Source organism: Phacochoerus africanus, chromosome 4, assembly GCF_016906955.1.
Source record: "Phacochoerus africanus isolate WHEZ1 chromosome 4, ROS_Pafr_v1, whole genome shotgun sequence".
In the NCBI taxonomy this organism is placed as follows: domain Eukaryota; kingdom Metazoa; phylum Chordata; class Mammalia; order Artiodactyla; family Suidae; genus Phacochoerus; species Phacochoerus africanus.
Genome location: NC_062547.1, coordinates 127030678 through 127044872, shown reverse-complemented (window position 1 = coordinate 127044872; position 14195 = coordinate 127030678). Strand labels below are relative to the sequence as shown.

At 34.1% G+C, this 14195-nt stretch overlaps 1 protein-coding gene across 8 annotated transcripts in view; it reads right to left on the bottom strand.

Moving 5' to 3' along the window:
• The window catches only part of CSNK1G3 (casein kinase 1 gamma 3), a 113129-nt gene that overhangs the window by 44743 nt on the left and 54191 nt on the right, over positions 1-14195 (bottom strand). For all 8 annotated transcript variants that reach the window (XM_047778512.1, XM_047778514.1, XM_047778513.1 and 5 more), the window contains exons 5-6: positions 4583-4731; positions 2606-2840 (exon numbers count right to left, since the gene is read on the bottom strand). In XM_047778512.1, the coding sequence (XP_047634468.1) occupies positions 2606-2840; positions 4583-4731 (384 nt within the window). The remainder of the gene's footprint in view (positions 1-2605; positions 2841-4582; positions 4732-14195) is intronic.

The window sequence follows — 14195 nt, the reverse complement described above, 5'->3', positions numbered from 1 at the left end:
ACAGAAATCAGATCAGCAGTTGCTTTTTTTTTTTTTCTGCTCTTTTTGTTTAAGGCCGCACCCACGGCATATGGAAGTTCCCAGGCTTGGGATCCAACAGGAGCTATAGCTGCCAGCCTACACCACAGCCACAGCCACAGCAACACTGGATCCCCAACTCACTGAGAGCAGCCAGGGATTGAAATCGCATCCTCATGGATACTAGTCAGATTTGTTTCTGCTGCGCCACAATGGGAACTCCCAGCAGTTGCTTTTGGAGAGTGACTGAGGAAGAGCAAGAAGGAAGTCTAAGAGGTGGTGAAAAGTATGGTAATCTTGGTATAGTTGTGTGCGATACGGGTGTATAGATTTGTCAGAACTCCCAAATTATACACTCAAATGTTGTGTACTTCACTCGGGGTACATTTCACTTCAATTTTAAAAAGGACTCTTCAATAAAATAAGAAACAAATATCACAATTCTAGTAAGCTTACTTTACAAAGGGTTAACAGTTACCAATTCTGAAACTACATTCTGAGTATCCTAGGCTTCTAAAAATAAGTAAATATCCCAAATAGTGGTAGCCAGATATCTCATTGTAGGCAACGAAAGATATAAACATAGAAAAGGGAAAGGAATTACATATATGAAAAGGGGAGATACCACTTTGTGCCATTAGACTGAAATTTTCAGTATCAGAATAAACTCATGGTTTTTAACACATAGATATTAATATATGTGTATACATGCATACATATGTGTAGGCATGTTTGTATGTGTACATATATGGGTATACGTAGATACACACAAGTCAGTACGTATGTGTATATTCACACAAACATACACACATTGCTAAGTTCTGCTACAGAAGGGGCCTAGAAGCTCTAACATACCAGTAGCAATGACTGTACTTCAAATCTTGATTTCTATATACCATTATCCAATAAAAGGAACCAGGGCTTTTGAGAAAAATGTATCTGGGCTATAGCCAAGAAGCTAAAAAATGAGGCTGGAACAACTTGTTGCATAAGAAAGTAAAGAAGTTCCCAAAGACTCATGAGAACATGCCAAAGGTACAGTGAAGCCAACTTGATAGAGCAATCCTAGCCAAAACTAGGATAATTTGAGCATCAAAATAAATAATGATAGTAATGGACTATAAATAATAATAGTAATGGACTATAAATAATAATAGTAATAAATAATGACAGTAATGGACTATAAATAATAATAGTAATAAATAATGATAGTAATGGACTATAAATAATAATAGTAATGGACTATAACAAATTCAATTAGATAAGAATCCATGAGTCTATACAGATATAAGTCAATAAATAAGAGAAGAAGGGAAACCTTTTGCCTACATTAGAACGTAAACTAGTATATATATACAAAGAATGGTGGAGCTAAAAAAAATCAACTGATATTAAATCTAGGGAGCAAAAATTTGCTAAGAAACAACATATTACATAATTCCAAAAACTTACTTAGAAAATATTTTTTAATTACAAAGGGAAAATAAACTTTCAAGAGGAGAAACTTGGCAAATACTAACCTAAGCAAGTGACCAAAACTACTTGGAACCAGAGTTCCCACCATGGCTCAATTGTAACGAACCCAAGTAGTATCCACGAGGACGGGGGTTCCATCCCTGGCCTTGATCAGTGGGTTAAGGATCTGGCATTGCCATGAACTGCGGCGTAGGTAGGTAGCTACAGCTCTGATTCAACCCTTAACCTGGGAACTTCGATGTATCATGGGTGCAGCCTTATAAAGACCAAAAAAAAAAAAAAAAAGGGCTACTTGGAACCAAGTGAAATCAGGTCCTTTCTGACATTTCTGACATGATACACTGAGCATCACTTCTGTGACACTTGTGCTAAAACTGCATACCTAAAGATAATCATGAAGAAATATCAGAAACTCAAACTGAGAACATTATACAAAATAGCCTGTATTCCACAAAAACATTAAAGTTATACCATAAAGAAAGGCAAAGCATTGTCCCGGACGAAAAGAGACTAAAGAGATACGACAAATAGGTGAAATGTGAACCTGGACTGGATCCTGAACTGCCGGGAGGGGGGCACCTCTAAGAAACCCTGTACAGTTGATACTATTTTACCATTTTTACAAATAAGGAACCCCTTTTAAAAGGTTAAATAATAGCCAGTGCAGAATCCACAGCACCTTTAAGGTATGTACTCTCACCATTCAATGTATTGAGCAAGTGGGTATCTCCCTGGCTAGCTGTATCAGAAAGATTGTTTCAATCAAAAATCTTTACACATGTTAAATTCAGTTGAAATGAAAATATTCTCTCATATTCTTTAACAGAAATAATCAAATGGATCAACCTAAGTGAATCAAAATTGAACATTCCAAGTTCTATAAAAAAAGATACTGTAAATGTGAGGATATTCGTCATTCATTTATCCTAAAGCAACTTACTTTAAAAGAATTTTATTAAATATAAATAAAAATAAACTTTAGTTAGACAGGATAAATTAAAAATACAATAGAAGCAATTATAACCTGCAAAAACAGAACCAGAATAACAAATAAAAATACACTGTTAGTTTAATGAGTTTAAACTTTCATACTTATAAAAGGTACACATACCTTTTCCTAAATGTGTGTTTATGCTCATATATCTAGCTGTTCCTGTAAGGCTCTTGTGTTCTCTGTATGGTATGTGTTTCTTTGTCTCTGGGTCAATATATTCCTTTGCCAAACCAAAATCTATAATATGAATGACTTGCTGGGTTTTGTTTCCTGGTCGTCCTATTAAGAAGTTCTCAGGTTTTACATCTCTGTATATCAAGTTCTTTGAATGTACATATTCCATGCGAGAAATCTTGATTCAAAAAAGAGAAGATAAATTTTATTTTAGGCTTTGTCTAGCATAAGGTAGTATGATAAAGGCAAGATAATTTTCACAATGAAAATACATAAAGAAGAAAAAATCAGAAATTCTTTCAACTCTTTAAGAGTAACATGACAGCAGTCTCTAGTTTCTCAAATATATGTCCAATAATGATTAAAAATCTTTGCTTTTTATTATTATGGTCACTTATAAATGAAAGTACTTGAATTTTACAAATTCCTTCATATTACTAAGCCTGATTCAATCAACATTTTCAGATCATGCTACCTAATAGAATCAAAAAGCTTTGTTTACTTCATCAAACAGTTTTAAAAAGTCATCAAATACAATCACATATTCATAAAGCTGCAATTTATTCTTCCTTATCAGGTCAGTAATAGTGAAACTTACTATTATACTAAAGAAGTTTAAAGAGTCTAAACTGTTAAAAACAATTAACAGAGCACCTTTGTACCTTTTTCTTCTCTTAACTGTTTTCTTTACTTTTGCACTTAGGTATTAAACATTTAAAAAAATCTTAAGACTAGAAAACTGTGGAATACAACTCTAATAATAATAATACATTTTTATTAATTGCTTTACACATTTCAAATAATGTTCATTGTATAAACTCTCACAAAATAGAATACTACAAATAAGCAAATAAAAGTGCTTGATTTAGTGATAATCATGGTTTACAACACAATGGAAGTAAATACATAGTCACTCAGGCCATTTTTGTTCATTTGTTAACAAATTTTGGTCATATAACATCAAGTATTCTATTATCTATACTTTTCATTAACAATATATTATCAGCATTTTCCAGGTGATGAAACATTCTTTTAACATATACTTTTTAATGGCTGCATATTATTTCATGGTTATTAATGATTTCAACTAACACTGTAATTTCTGTGCAGTTTTGGTTGTTTCCCACTTTACTATAAACATCTTTGCACAAAAACCTTTAAGTATATCTGAATATATCCATAGGACAAATCTGTAGAAGTAAAAGTAACAAGTCAATGGATAAAAGCAATTTAAAGACTTCAGCATATACCAACTGGCATTTGTTTCAAAACTGCATTAAAATCATCCTCTAAGTTGTTTCCCTATAGGCTCCCTGGAGTTCAAATGGTTTCTAAGATTCTCTCATTAGTTTGTTTCTTCTTTTTCTAGGCCATTTTAATTTATTACTAAGATTAAAAAATCCATGTTCCTGAGCATTCTGACCTTAAAGCAATAAGATATTAATTCCTTTATATACATAAAACACAAATGATGCAGTTATTTTAAATTATATTCATCCTAAAAAGATAATGACATTAAAAGCAAACATACGAGTTCCCGTTGTGACTAAGTGGTAACGAACCTGACTAGTATCCATGAGGATGCAGGTTCTACCCCTGGCCTCACTTAGTGAGTTAAGGATCTGGCAGTGCCATGAGCTGTGGTGTAGGGTCAAAGACGAGGCTTGGATCTGGCATTGCTATGACTGTGGCATACGCCAGCAGCTACAGCTCTGATTCACCCCTAGCCTGGGAACGTTCCACATGCCTCAGGTGTGGCCCTAAAAAAAAGACAAAACAAAAGTAAAAAGTAAAACATGTATATTTTTATTAAGTCCAATGCTGTGTAAGATAATGTTGCAAAACTTTCAACTTTTAATGTAAATTAGTAACCAGACCATACAATTGTTCAAGCAATTTCAAAACATCCTGCTTACTTACCAGTTGGATAGCTATCATGAGAACTGTTTTAAGAGAAAATGTTCTATCACACAAATCAAACAAATCTTCCAAACTAGGTCCCAGCAGTTCCAGCACCATAGCATTGTATTTACCACAAGGGCCAAAATAGTAAACTTGAGGTATACCATCTGCGGGAAAAGACAAAGGATTTTAATAGCTTCTTCATTTAAATATCAAATTTTGCTTCGTAGAAAAATCGATAAATGATTTTTAAAATAATTTCGTAGTTTCAAGAACTACATCACTATTTTTACTTTTTCCATACAAAACACAAACTTTTCCTGGCCCCACCTTCTCCCTCCCTATTCCCCTCCTTGATTTTCACAGTGTAGCTCAGTTACACCTCTCCTCTATTACTGAACAACATGATAAACAGTGCTTCCTTGTTGGGCTCCACCACCCCACCATAGAAAGAAACTGCATTGAGATTTACATTTCCATGGCCTGGAGAAATGCTTGCCACACAGGAAAGATTTTATTTTTACAGAACAAAGCAGTCACCTCACTCTTTAATAACCCTGTGGTAGACATAGTTCAAGCCCCAAGAGTCCCATCCTCTGGGGCACAAACTACCATGTTGTGGAAGAGGCCCACATGCCAGAGAATGGTGGGCAGGCTCTATGAACTGAGAGCCTCATCTTATAGCCATGAGGAACTGAATTCTCAAAATAGTGAGTGAGCTTAGAATAGGGCTCTGAGCCTCAGAAAAGACTGCAGTCAAGGCTTACATCTTGATTTCAGCCTAGAAAGGCCCTCAACAAAGGCCAAAGCTAATCCATGCCTGAACTCATGACCCATAGAAATTGAGACATAATAAAAGACTGTTATTCTATGCCACTAATTACTAAATAATTCATTATGCAGTGAAAAATAACACAAACTTCAAATATAAAATCTAAATGCGCAGAAATCATCTGGATTTTATTTTTAGAACAGACTACCAATAAACTAGCACACAAGAGGTGGTCGTTTTATCTTGATATTGCATTTGTCTATCTGTTACGAAGAAATGAACTTCTTCCATCTTAAATGTCTCATTTTTACTTACAAATGTTTTTTGTTTTGTTTAATAATTTTAGAAAGGAAAAACTTTCTAAAATACAAAAAACCTTCCTATCTTTTTAAAATAAAGAGTATTGGGAACATAATTTCATTCTTGTTGTTTATTATAACTGTCATTTTGCATAACGATTATTGCATGAGCAAAACAAAACACTAAACTAGAAGCCAGGATAACTAGGTTCTTACTTCAGCTTAATATTAATTATTCACAAGTAGATCTCCATTTATCTATAATATTAGTAGTTTAGATAAGACCTGTTTTTCTGAAATGTAAATATGAGGGAGGAACAGAACAGCTGAAGATAGGAAGTAAGACGATATAATCATGATAGGGTAGGGGAAAAAGACACGTTCAAATTACATGCATGGTCCCCTCCCCCAAAATAGAGATTCTCACATACTTCCATGTGTACACATAACCACCCTGCACCCACACATCTCTCTTCTTCTCCCTTCCTTTCTCTCTGTCTCACACACACACACAAAATTTCCCCCTGCCACTTAGAATCATCATCTTAACATGAGCCACTCTTACTAGAGTCACTCCTATCATATTTAAGTCATATCTAACCCCATAATATGTAAAAGCAGATAAAAGGCTTGGAAATAGTGAATTAGAGACTCACATTTACTCCAACTCTGAAATACTGCTTTCACAACTCTATATACATTGTGAGCCTAGAAATGCAATTAAGACTTATCCACAACTCTCAGCTACTTAATTTTTACTGCTTTTTCCCCTTCTATGCCATTGCAAGTACTAACTTCTATGCTCTTAATTTAGTAATCTCTAATAACCCATTTCCACTCTTTAATTTACTGCTTCTGGTCATAAAGATGTTCATGAAACTCAGAAGAAGAAAGGATGAACACAGTGAGAATTTCAACAGAGAGAGAAATATAGGAAAGTACCAAATCAGCTGGTCAATTGAAAAATACACTAGATGGGTTCAACAGTAGACAGAATGAGGTGAAAGGGTGAATCAGTGAACTGCAAGGCAAAACAATTAAACTCATCAGAGAAGCAAAATGAAAAGAATTTTTTAAAGTGAAATTAACTTAATAAACCTTTGAGAGAGCATCAAGCAGAATAATTGCATTATAAGGGTCCCAGGACAAGGGAGAGAAAAAAGGTGCCAGAAAAATTATGTAAAGAAATATGTGCAAAAAATTCCTCTAATTTGGGAAAGGAAACAGACATCCAGGACTAAGAATCCCAAAGAGTTCCATAAACACTAACCCAAACAGACAGACACCAAGACATATTATAATTAAAATGGAATAAGTTAAGGATAAAGAGAGCATCCTAAAAAGAACAAGAGAAAAAAAAAATGTTACATACAATGATGTATACCCCCCCAGAAGACTAAGAGCAGATTTTTCAGCCAAAACTTTACAGGCCAGGAGTAATAGCATAACCTATTCAAAGGGCTAAAGGGAAAAAACTTCCAACCAAGAATTCTCTACCTAGCAAGATTATCATTCAGAATTGAGGGAAAGATCAAGAGTTTCCCAGATAAACAAGAGCTAAAGGGGTTCATCAGCATAAACTGGCCCTACAAGAAATATTTAATAGATTTCCTAAGATGAAAAGAAAAAGTACTAATTAATAAGAAAACACATAAAAGTAAAAACCTCACTGGAAAAGGTAAAAATATAATAAAACTAGTGGATCAATCACTTATACAGCAAACATGACTGATAAAAGACAAAAAAAAATAGTAAATTTAAATTATAATAGTAATTTAAGGGATGCATAAAATAAAAAGTCAAAACGTGTCATCAAAAGTATTAGACAACAGGGGGAGAGAATGGAAAAGTAAAAAGATAAATCTTTGAAATGTGTTCATATTTAAGTTGCTACCTGCTTAAAACAGGCCAAGACTTACATAAAATGTTAAATGAGAACCTCACAGTAAACAAAGGGGAAAAAAAACTTATAGTAAAAACACAAAATGGAAAGAAATCTAAATATAACACTGAAGAACACCATCAAAACACAAGGGAAGAGGGAAAGAGGAGAAGAACAGAGAGGAACTATAAGATAGCCAGAAAACTAACAAAATGACAATAAGTACATACTTATCAGTAATAACTTTAAGTGTAAATGGACTAAAACAGCTGGATTAGAAGACAATAAGGAGCCTTTTAAAAAACAGATCCATCTATATGCTGCCTACCTGAGATCCACATCAGGAGAAAAAATACTCACAGGCTGAAAGTTAAGGAATGAAAAAAATTTCCAAGCAAATGTAAATGAAAAGAAAGCTGGAGTGGCTATACTCATTTCAGACAGAATAGACTTTAAAATAAACACTATAATAAAAGACAAAGGCATACATAATGACAAAGGTGTCAATCAAGCAAGACGATATAACATTTATAAATGCATATGCATCCAGTAGAGGAACAATAAGATAAAATGAAAATATTAACAGGGTAAATATAACACCCTACTTATATCAATGGATAGATCATCCAGATAAAAAAATCAAAAAGAAAGCATCAAATTTAGATCACACATTAGATCACACAGACTTAATAGATATATATATAGAACATTCCATCTAAAAGCATCAAAATATACCTTTTTCTCAAGTGCACCTGAAATGTTCTCTGACAAAGATCATATAATAGGTCATAAAAAACTCTCAATATAAATTCAGAAAGGCTGAAATTATATCAAGCATATTCTTCTGCCACAATGCTATGAAACTAAGTATCAATCACTAGAAAAAAAGAGCAAATCAACCATAATAGAAAGTAAATCAACTATAATAGAAAAAACAAGAACCTAAAGAAAAAGCAAAAAACATTAAAAACCACAAAAATATGGAAATTAAACAACATGCTACCAAAAAAACCAAAAGGTCAACAAAGAAATCAGAAAGTACCTAAAGACAAATGAGAACAGAGATACAACATACCAAAATCCATGTGATGCAGCAAAAGCAGTTCAAAGAAGAAAGTCCATAGCAATACAGGCCTACCTCAAGAAATAAGAGAAATCCAAAATAAATAATCTAACTTTACATCTAAAGGAAATATAAAAAGAGTAAATGAAGCTCAATATTAGAAGGAAGAAAATAATAAAGACCAGAGTGGAAATAAATAAAATAGACATTTAAAAAACAGTAAAGATCAATGAAACTAAGAGGTTGCTATTTGAAAAGATAAAACTGACAAATCTTTAGCTCAACTAACCATGGGGGAAAAAAAGAGGGAACTCAAATAAAATCAGAAATAAAAGAGGAGAAACTACAATTGACACCACGGAAATACAAAAAATTACAAAGGACTACTATGAAAAATTATACACCCACAGATTAGACAACCTATAAGAGATGGAAAATTCCCAGAAATATACAATCTCCCAAGACAAAATCATGAAGAAATAGAACATCTGAATAGAACAATTACTAGTAAGGAGGCTGAAATAGTAATCAAAAAGCTCACAACAAACAAAAATCTAGTATCAAATGGCTTCACTGGCAAATTAATTTGAAGAACATTTCACATCAGTCCTTCTGAAACTCTTCGAAAAAACTGAAGAGGAAGAAAACTTTCCAAACACATCTTATGATGCCAGCATTACTCTAATACCAAAACTACAGGAATGCTGTAAAAGAAAATTACAGGCCAATATCTTTAATGAACAAAGACGCAAAAATCTTCAACAAAATATTAGCAAACCAAATTCAGCAATACATTAAAAGAATCAAACACCATGACCAAGTGGGAATTATCCCAAAGATGCAAGAATGTTCAACATATGCAAATCAATCAATATGATAATCACATTAATAAAATGAAGGATAATGATCACATGATCATCTCAATAAATGCAGAAAAAGCATTTGACAAAATTCATAGGGGTAGAGCGTGAACATATCTTAACCTAACAAAGGCAATATATGACAAGTCCAAAAGTAACATCATACTCAATGATGAAAACCTAAAAGCTTTTCCTCTAAGATTAGGCAGGAGCAAGACAAGGACATCCACTCTCACCACTTCTATTCATACAGTACTGGAAATACTAGCCACAGCAATTAGGCAATAAAAAATAATAAAAGTGATCCAAATCAGAAAGAAAGAAGTAAAAGTGTCATTATTTGCAGATGACATGATACTATATATTAAAAGTCCTAATAATGCCACAAATAATATCTGTTCAAACCAATAAATGAATTCAAGATTAAAAAAAAATCAATATATGGCAATCTTTCTATACACTAAAAATAAACTATCAGAAAGAGAAATTAAGAAGATCCCATCTACCACTGCATAAAAAAAAGTATCTAGCAATAAATTTAATCAAGGAAGTGAAAGAGCTATACACTAAAAATTTTAAGACACTGATGAAAGAAATTGAAGAAGACACAAATAAATGGAAATATATTTCATACTTACGGAATGGATTAATTTATATTGTTAAAATATCTATACTACCCAGAACAATCCACAAATTCAATGCAATCCCTATCAAAATTTCAATGATATAGTTCACATGACTAGAACAAACAATCTAAAATTTGTATGGAACTACAAAAGACACCAAACAGTCAAAACAATCTTGAGAAAGAGCAAAACTGGAAGTTGTCATGCTCCCTAATTTCAAGCTACAGCAAACCTTTAAACAACATAGATCTGAACTGTATTTACATGCAGATTTTTTTCAATAGTAAATAATAGAGTACTACACAATGTGAGGGTGATTGAATCTGAAGATGCAGAACCATGAATACAGAAGAACTGTGTATACCAAGGGTCAGCTAAAAGTTACACTTGGTTATATCTGACTTTTCAACTTTGCCACAGAGGGTGGCAACCCTAATCATCACAGTGTTCAAGGCTCAAATGTATACTACAAACCTATACTAAACAAAACAGTATGGAACTGGAGCAAAAACAGACACACAGATCAATGGAACAGAACTGAGAGTCCAGAAATAAACCCACACATATATGGACAATTAAATGACAACAGAGAGGCAAAGAGCATATGACAGAGAAAGGATGGTCTCTTCCATAAATGGTGTTGGGGAAAACTAGAAAGCTACAGGAGCTCCTATTGTGGCACAATGGGATTGGCAGTGTCTTGGGAGCACTGGGACAAAGGTTGGATTCCCGGCCTGGCACAGTGGGTTAAGGATCTGGAGTTGCCACAGCTGCAAGTTAAGTTACAGCTATGGCTCAGATCTGATCCATGGCCTGGGAATTCCATATGTCAGAGGGTGGCAAAAAAAAAAAAAAAAAAAAGGACAGCTATAAGCCAAAGAATCACGCTAGACCACTATCTGACACCACACACAAAAATTAACTCAAAATGGATTTAAGACGTGAACGTAAAACCAGAAGCCATAAAACTTCTAAACAAAAACATGGGAGGTAGCTTCACCCACATGTGTTAGAGATATTTTTGTGGATCTAATTCCAAAAGCAAGGGAAACGAAAGCAAATATAAACAAACGCGACTGTATAAAACTAAAAAGCTTCTGCAAAGTGAAAGAAACCATCATCAAAATGAAAAGGCAACCTACTGAATGGGAAAAGTTATTTGCAAATCATATATCCAATAAGGGATTTAGATCCAAAATATACAAGTAACTCTTACAATTCAAAAATATAAAAAAAAAACCTGATTAAAAATGAGAAGAGGATCCGAAAAGACATTTTTCTAAAGAAGACATACAGATGCCAAAAGCCAGTGAAAAGATGTTCAACATCACTAATGAGGGAAATGCAAATCAAAACCACAAGAAGAAATCACTGCACACCCATCAGAATGTTATCAAGTAGTATCAAAAAGAGAAAAAATAGGAGTTCCCGTTGTGGCGCAGTGGTTAACGAATCTGACTAGGAACCATGAGGTTGTGGGTTCGGTCCCTGGCCTTGCTCAGTGGGTTAAGGATCCGGCGTTGCCGTGAGCTGTGGTGGAGGTTGCAGACGCGGCTCGGATCCCGCGTTGCTGTGGCTCTGGCATAGGCTGGTGGCTACAGCTCCGATTCAACCCCTAGCCTGGGAACCTCCATATGCCGCGGGTGCGGCCCAAGAAATAGCAACAACAACAACAAAAGACAAAAAAAAAAGAGAGAAAAAATAAGTATTGGAGAGAATGAGAAGAAAAGTAAACCCTTGTATACCACTGGTGGGATTGCAAACTGAGGCACCCACTTTGGAAAAATGTTGATTCCTCAAAAAAATTAAGAACAGCACTACCTTACAACCCAGCTATTCCACTTCTGGGTATCACAGAAACACAAACACAGTATTTTGAAAAGAATACATGAACCCCTATCCTTTACAGTAGCCAACATACAGAAATAACCTAAGCATTCGTGGAAGTATGAATGGATAAAGAAGATGAGGTACATGTACATCATGGAACACTATCCCACCACTAAAAAAGAATGAAATCCTGTTATCTTCAGCAACATGGATGGACCCTGAAAATTTTATGCTGAGTGAAGTTAAGTCAGACAAAGAAAGACAAATGCTATAAAATTTCACTCATCTGTAGAATCTAAAAAAAAAAAAAAAAAGAACAAACTAAATAAAACAAAAACAAACTCATAGATATAGAGATCAGATCAGTGGTTACCCAGAGGGAAAGAGCTGGGGGGAACTGGTGAAATGGGTAAAGGGGGAGGCGGGGTCAGCTGTAAGATGATAGATGATAACTATAATTGTGGCGATGATCACTTTGTAGTATGTACAGGCACATTTTGGAGATATTTCGGGTTCAGTTCTAGACCAGGGCAATAAAGGGAATATTGAAATACAGCAAGTCACATGAGTTTTTTGGTTTACTGGTGCATACAAAAGTTATTTATACTATATTGTAGTCTATTAAGCGTGCAATAATAGTATGTTTAAAAATACTATATATTTTTTAATTTAAAAATACTTTACTGCTCAAAAATGCTAACCATCATCTGACCCTTTAGCAAGTCATAGTAGTAACACCAAAGATCACTCATCACAGATCATTATAATAAACAATGATGGGAAAATATGAAATACGATGAGAATTAGCAAAATGTGACAAAGAGACATGAAGTGAGCTGTTGGAAAAGCGTCATCAGACTTGCTCACTGAAGGGTTGCTACTTTCAATTTGCTTCAAAAAAAAAAAAAAAAAAAACAACTGTGAAGCACAGTTAGTCTAAGAACAATAAGAAAAAAAGGGGCGATGTGACTGTACAGATGATGTATACCTGAAATTGTAATGCTGTACACAGCTAAAACATACTTTTAGAGGACTTCAAAAAAAAAGCTTGAATTGGAGAAAGATTTAAACCACATTTATGTAATCCACGTATTAAGTGTAACTGAGCAAGTATTTCTCATGCACTCTCGCCAATATTCAAAGTTACATAGCCTTACTTTTACTCATTAACTATTAACTTCATTTTAGAGCTTCTTGGAATTAAGTTGAGCTGGCCCTTGAGGAACGCAGGTGTTAGGGGCACTGACCCTCTACACAGTCAATAATCGACATACAACTTATAGTTGGCGCTCTATATATACTATACTGTTTCAGTTCCTCTGTATCTGTGGTTCCACACCCTCAGATTCAACCAACCTTAGATCATGCAGTACTACAGTACCTACTATTGAAAAAAAAAATCACATCTGAGTGGACCTACGCAAGTCTCACATTGTTCAAGGGTCACTGTGAACTATTAAGACTCTGCTGCCCTTTAATATAATTTGGCTGCTGCCTCCTTCCCAGCATACCTCCATAGCAAATGAGATGGATCCATTTTAAGACCCACATTTACTCTGCCTCATGTTTGAGCTTTTCTAAGGCTGCAATTCAAAGCTTACTACCCTACTTCTGCTATCCAAATTGCCAACTTTTCTCTATGCCCAACCTTCAAGTCTTCTCTTTTCAGACCTGTTATATTAAGTATGAATCAAAATTCATAATTATTCACACAGAATTTCTCAGAGTTGAGGAGAGGTATGCAAGTAAATCTGCTCTGCTATAGTCATAAAACCCAGCTTTTTGTTGAGAGGAGAATTACTGTGTTCCTAACATGTAGAGTTAATCAAGCTACACGCATAATATACCTTTGGCTTTCTAAAATAACATGGAGAAAAAGATCACTAAAGGGACAAATGGAAACTGCTTCAATTTTCTCAAAAGTTCCTTTCTTTAATGGTTACACAATGTCCCAAAAATATTTATCTCCACCTTATCCAAGATAGCTTAATTCCATAAACAGCGTTACATTCCACTAAGTAAATTAAACAGACATTTAGTCTCCAATTTGAATAAAAATACCTCAGCTTTATCACTCAACATAATTTTAAAATATGACTCAGCATAGATATTTAGTGGGAAAAAAAGATGATTTAACTCTAAATGACTCTTTGGGATACATAGTGTTTTATGAGTCAATGAATTCAAAAATTTCTTACATAACTATATCATACATAATAATGAATTTCAGCACAAATTTTACGTCTTTGAAGTACAGAATGAAGAGTTTTACATATGCAGTTTTTTAATCAAGAATATA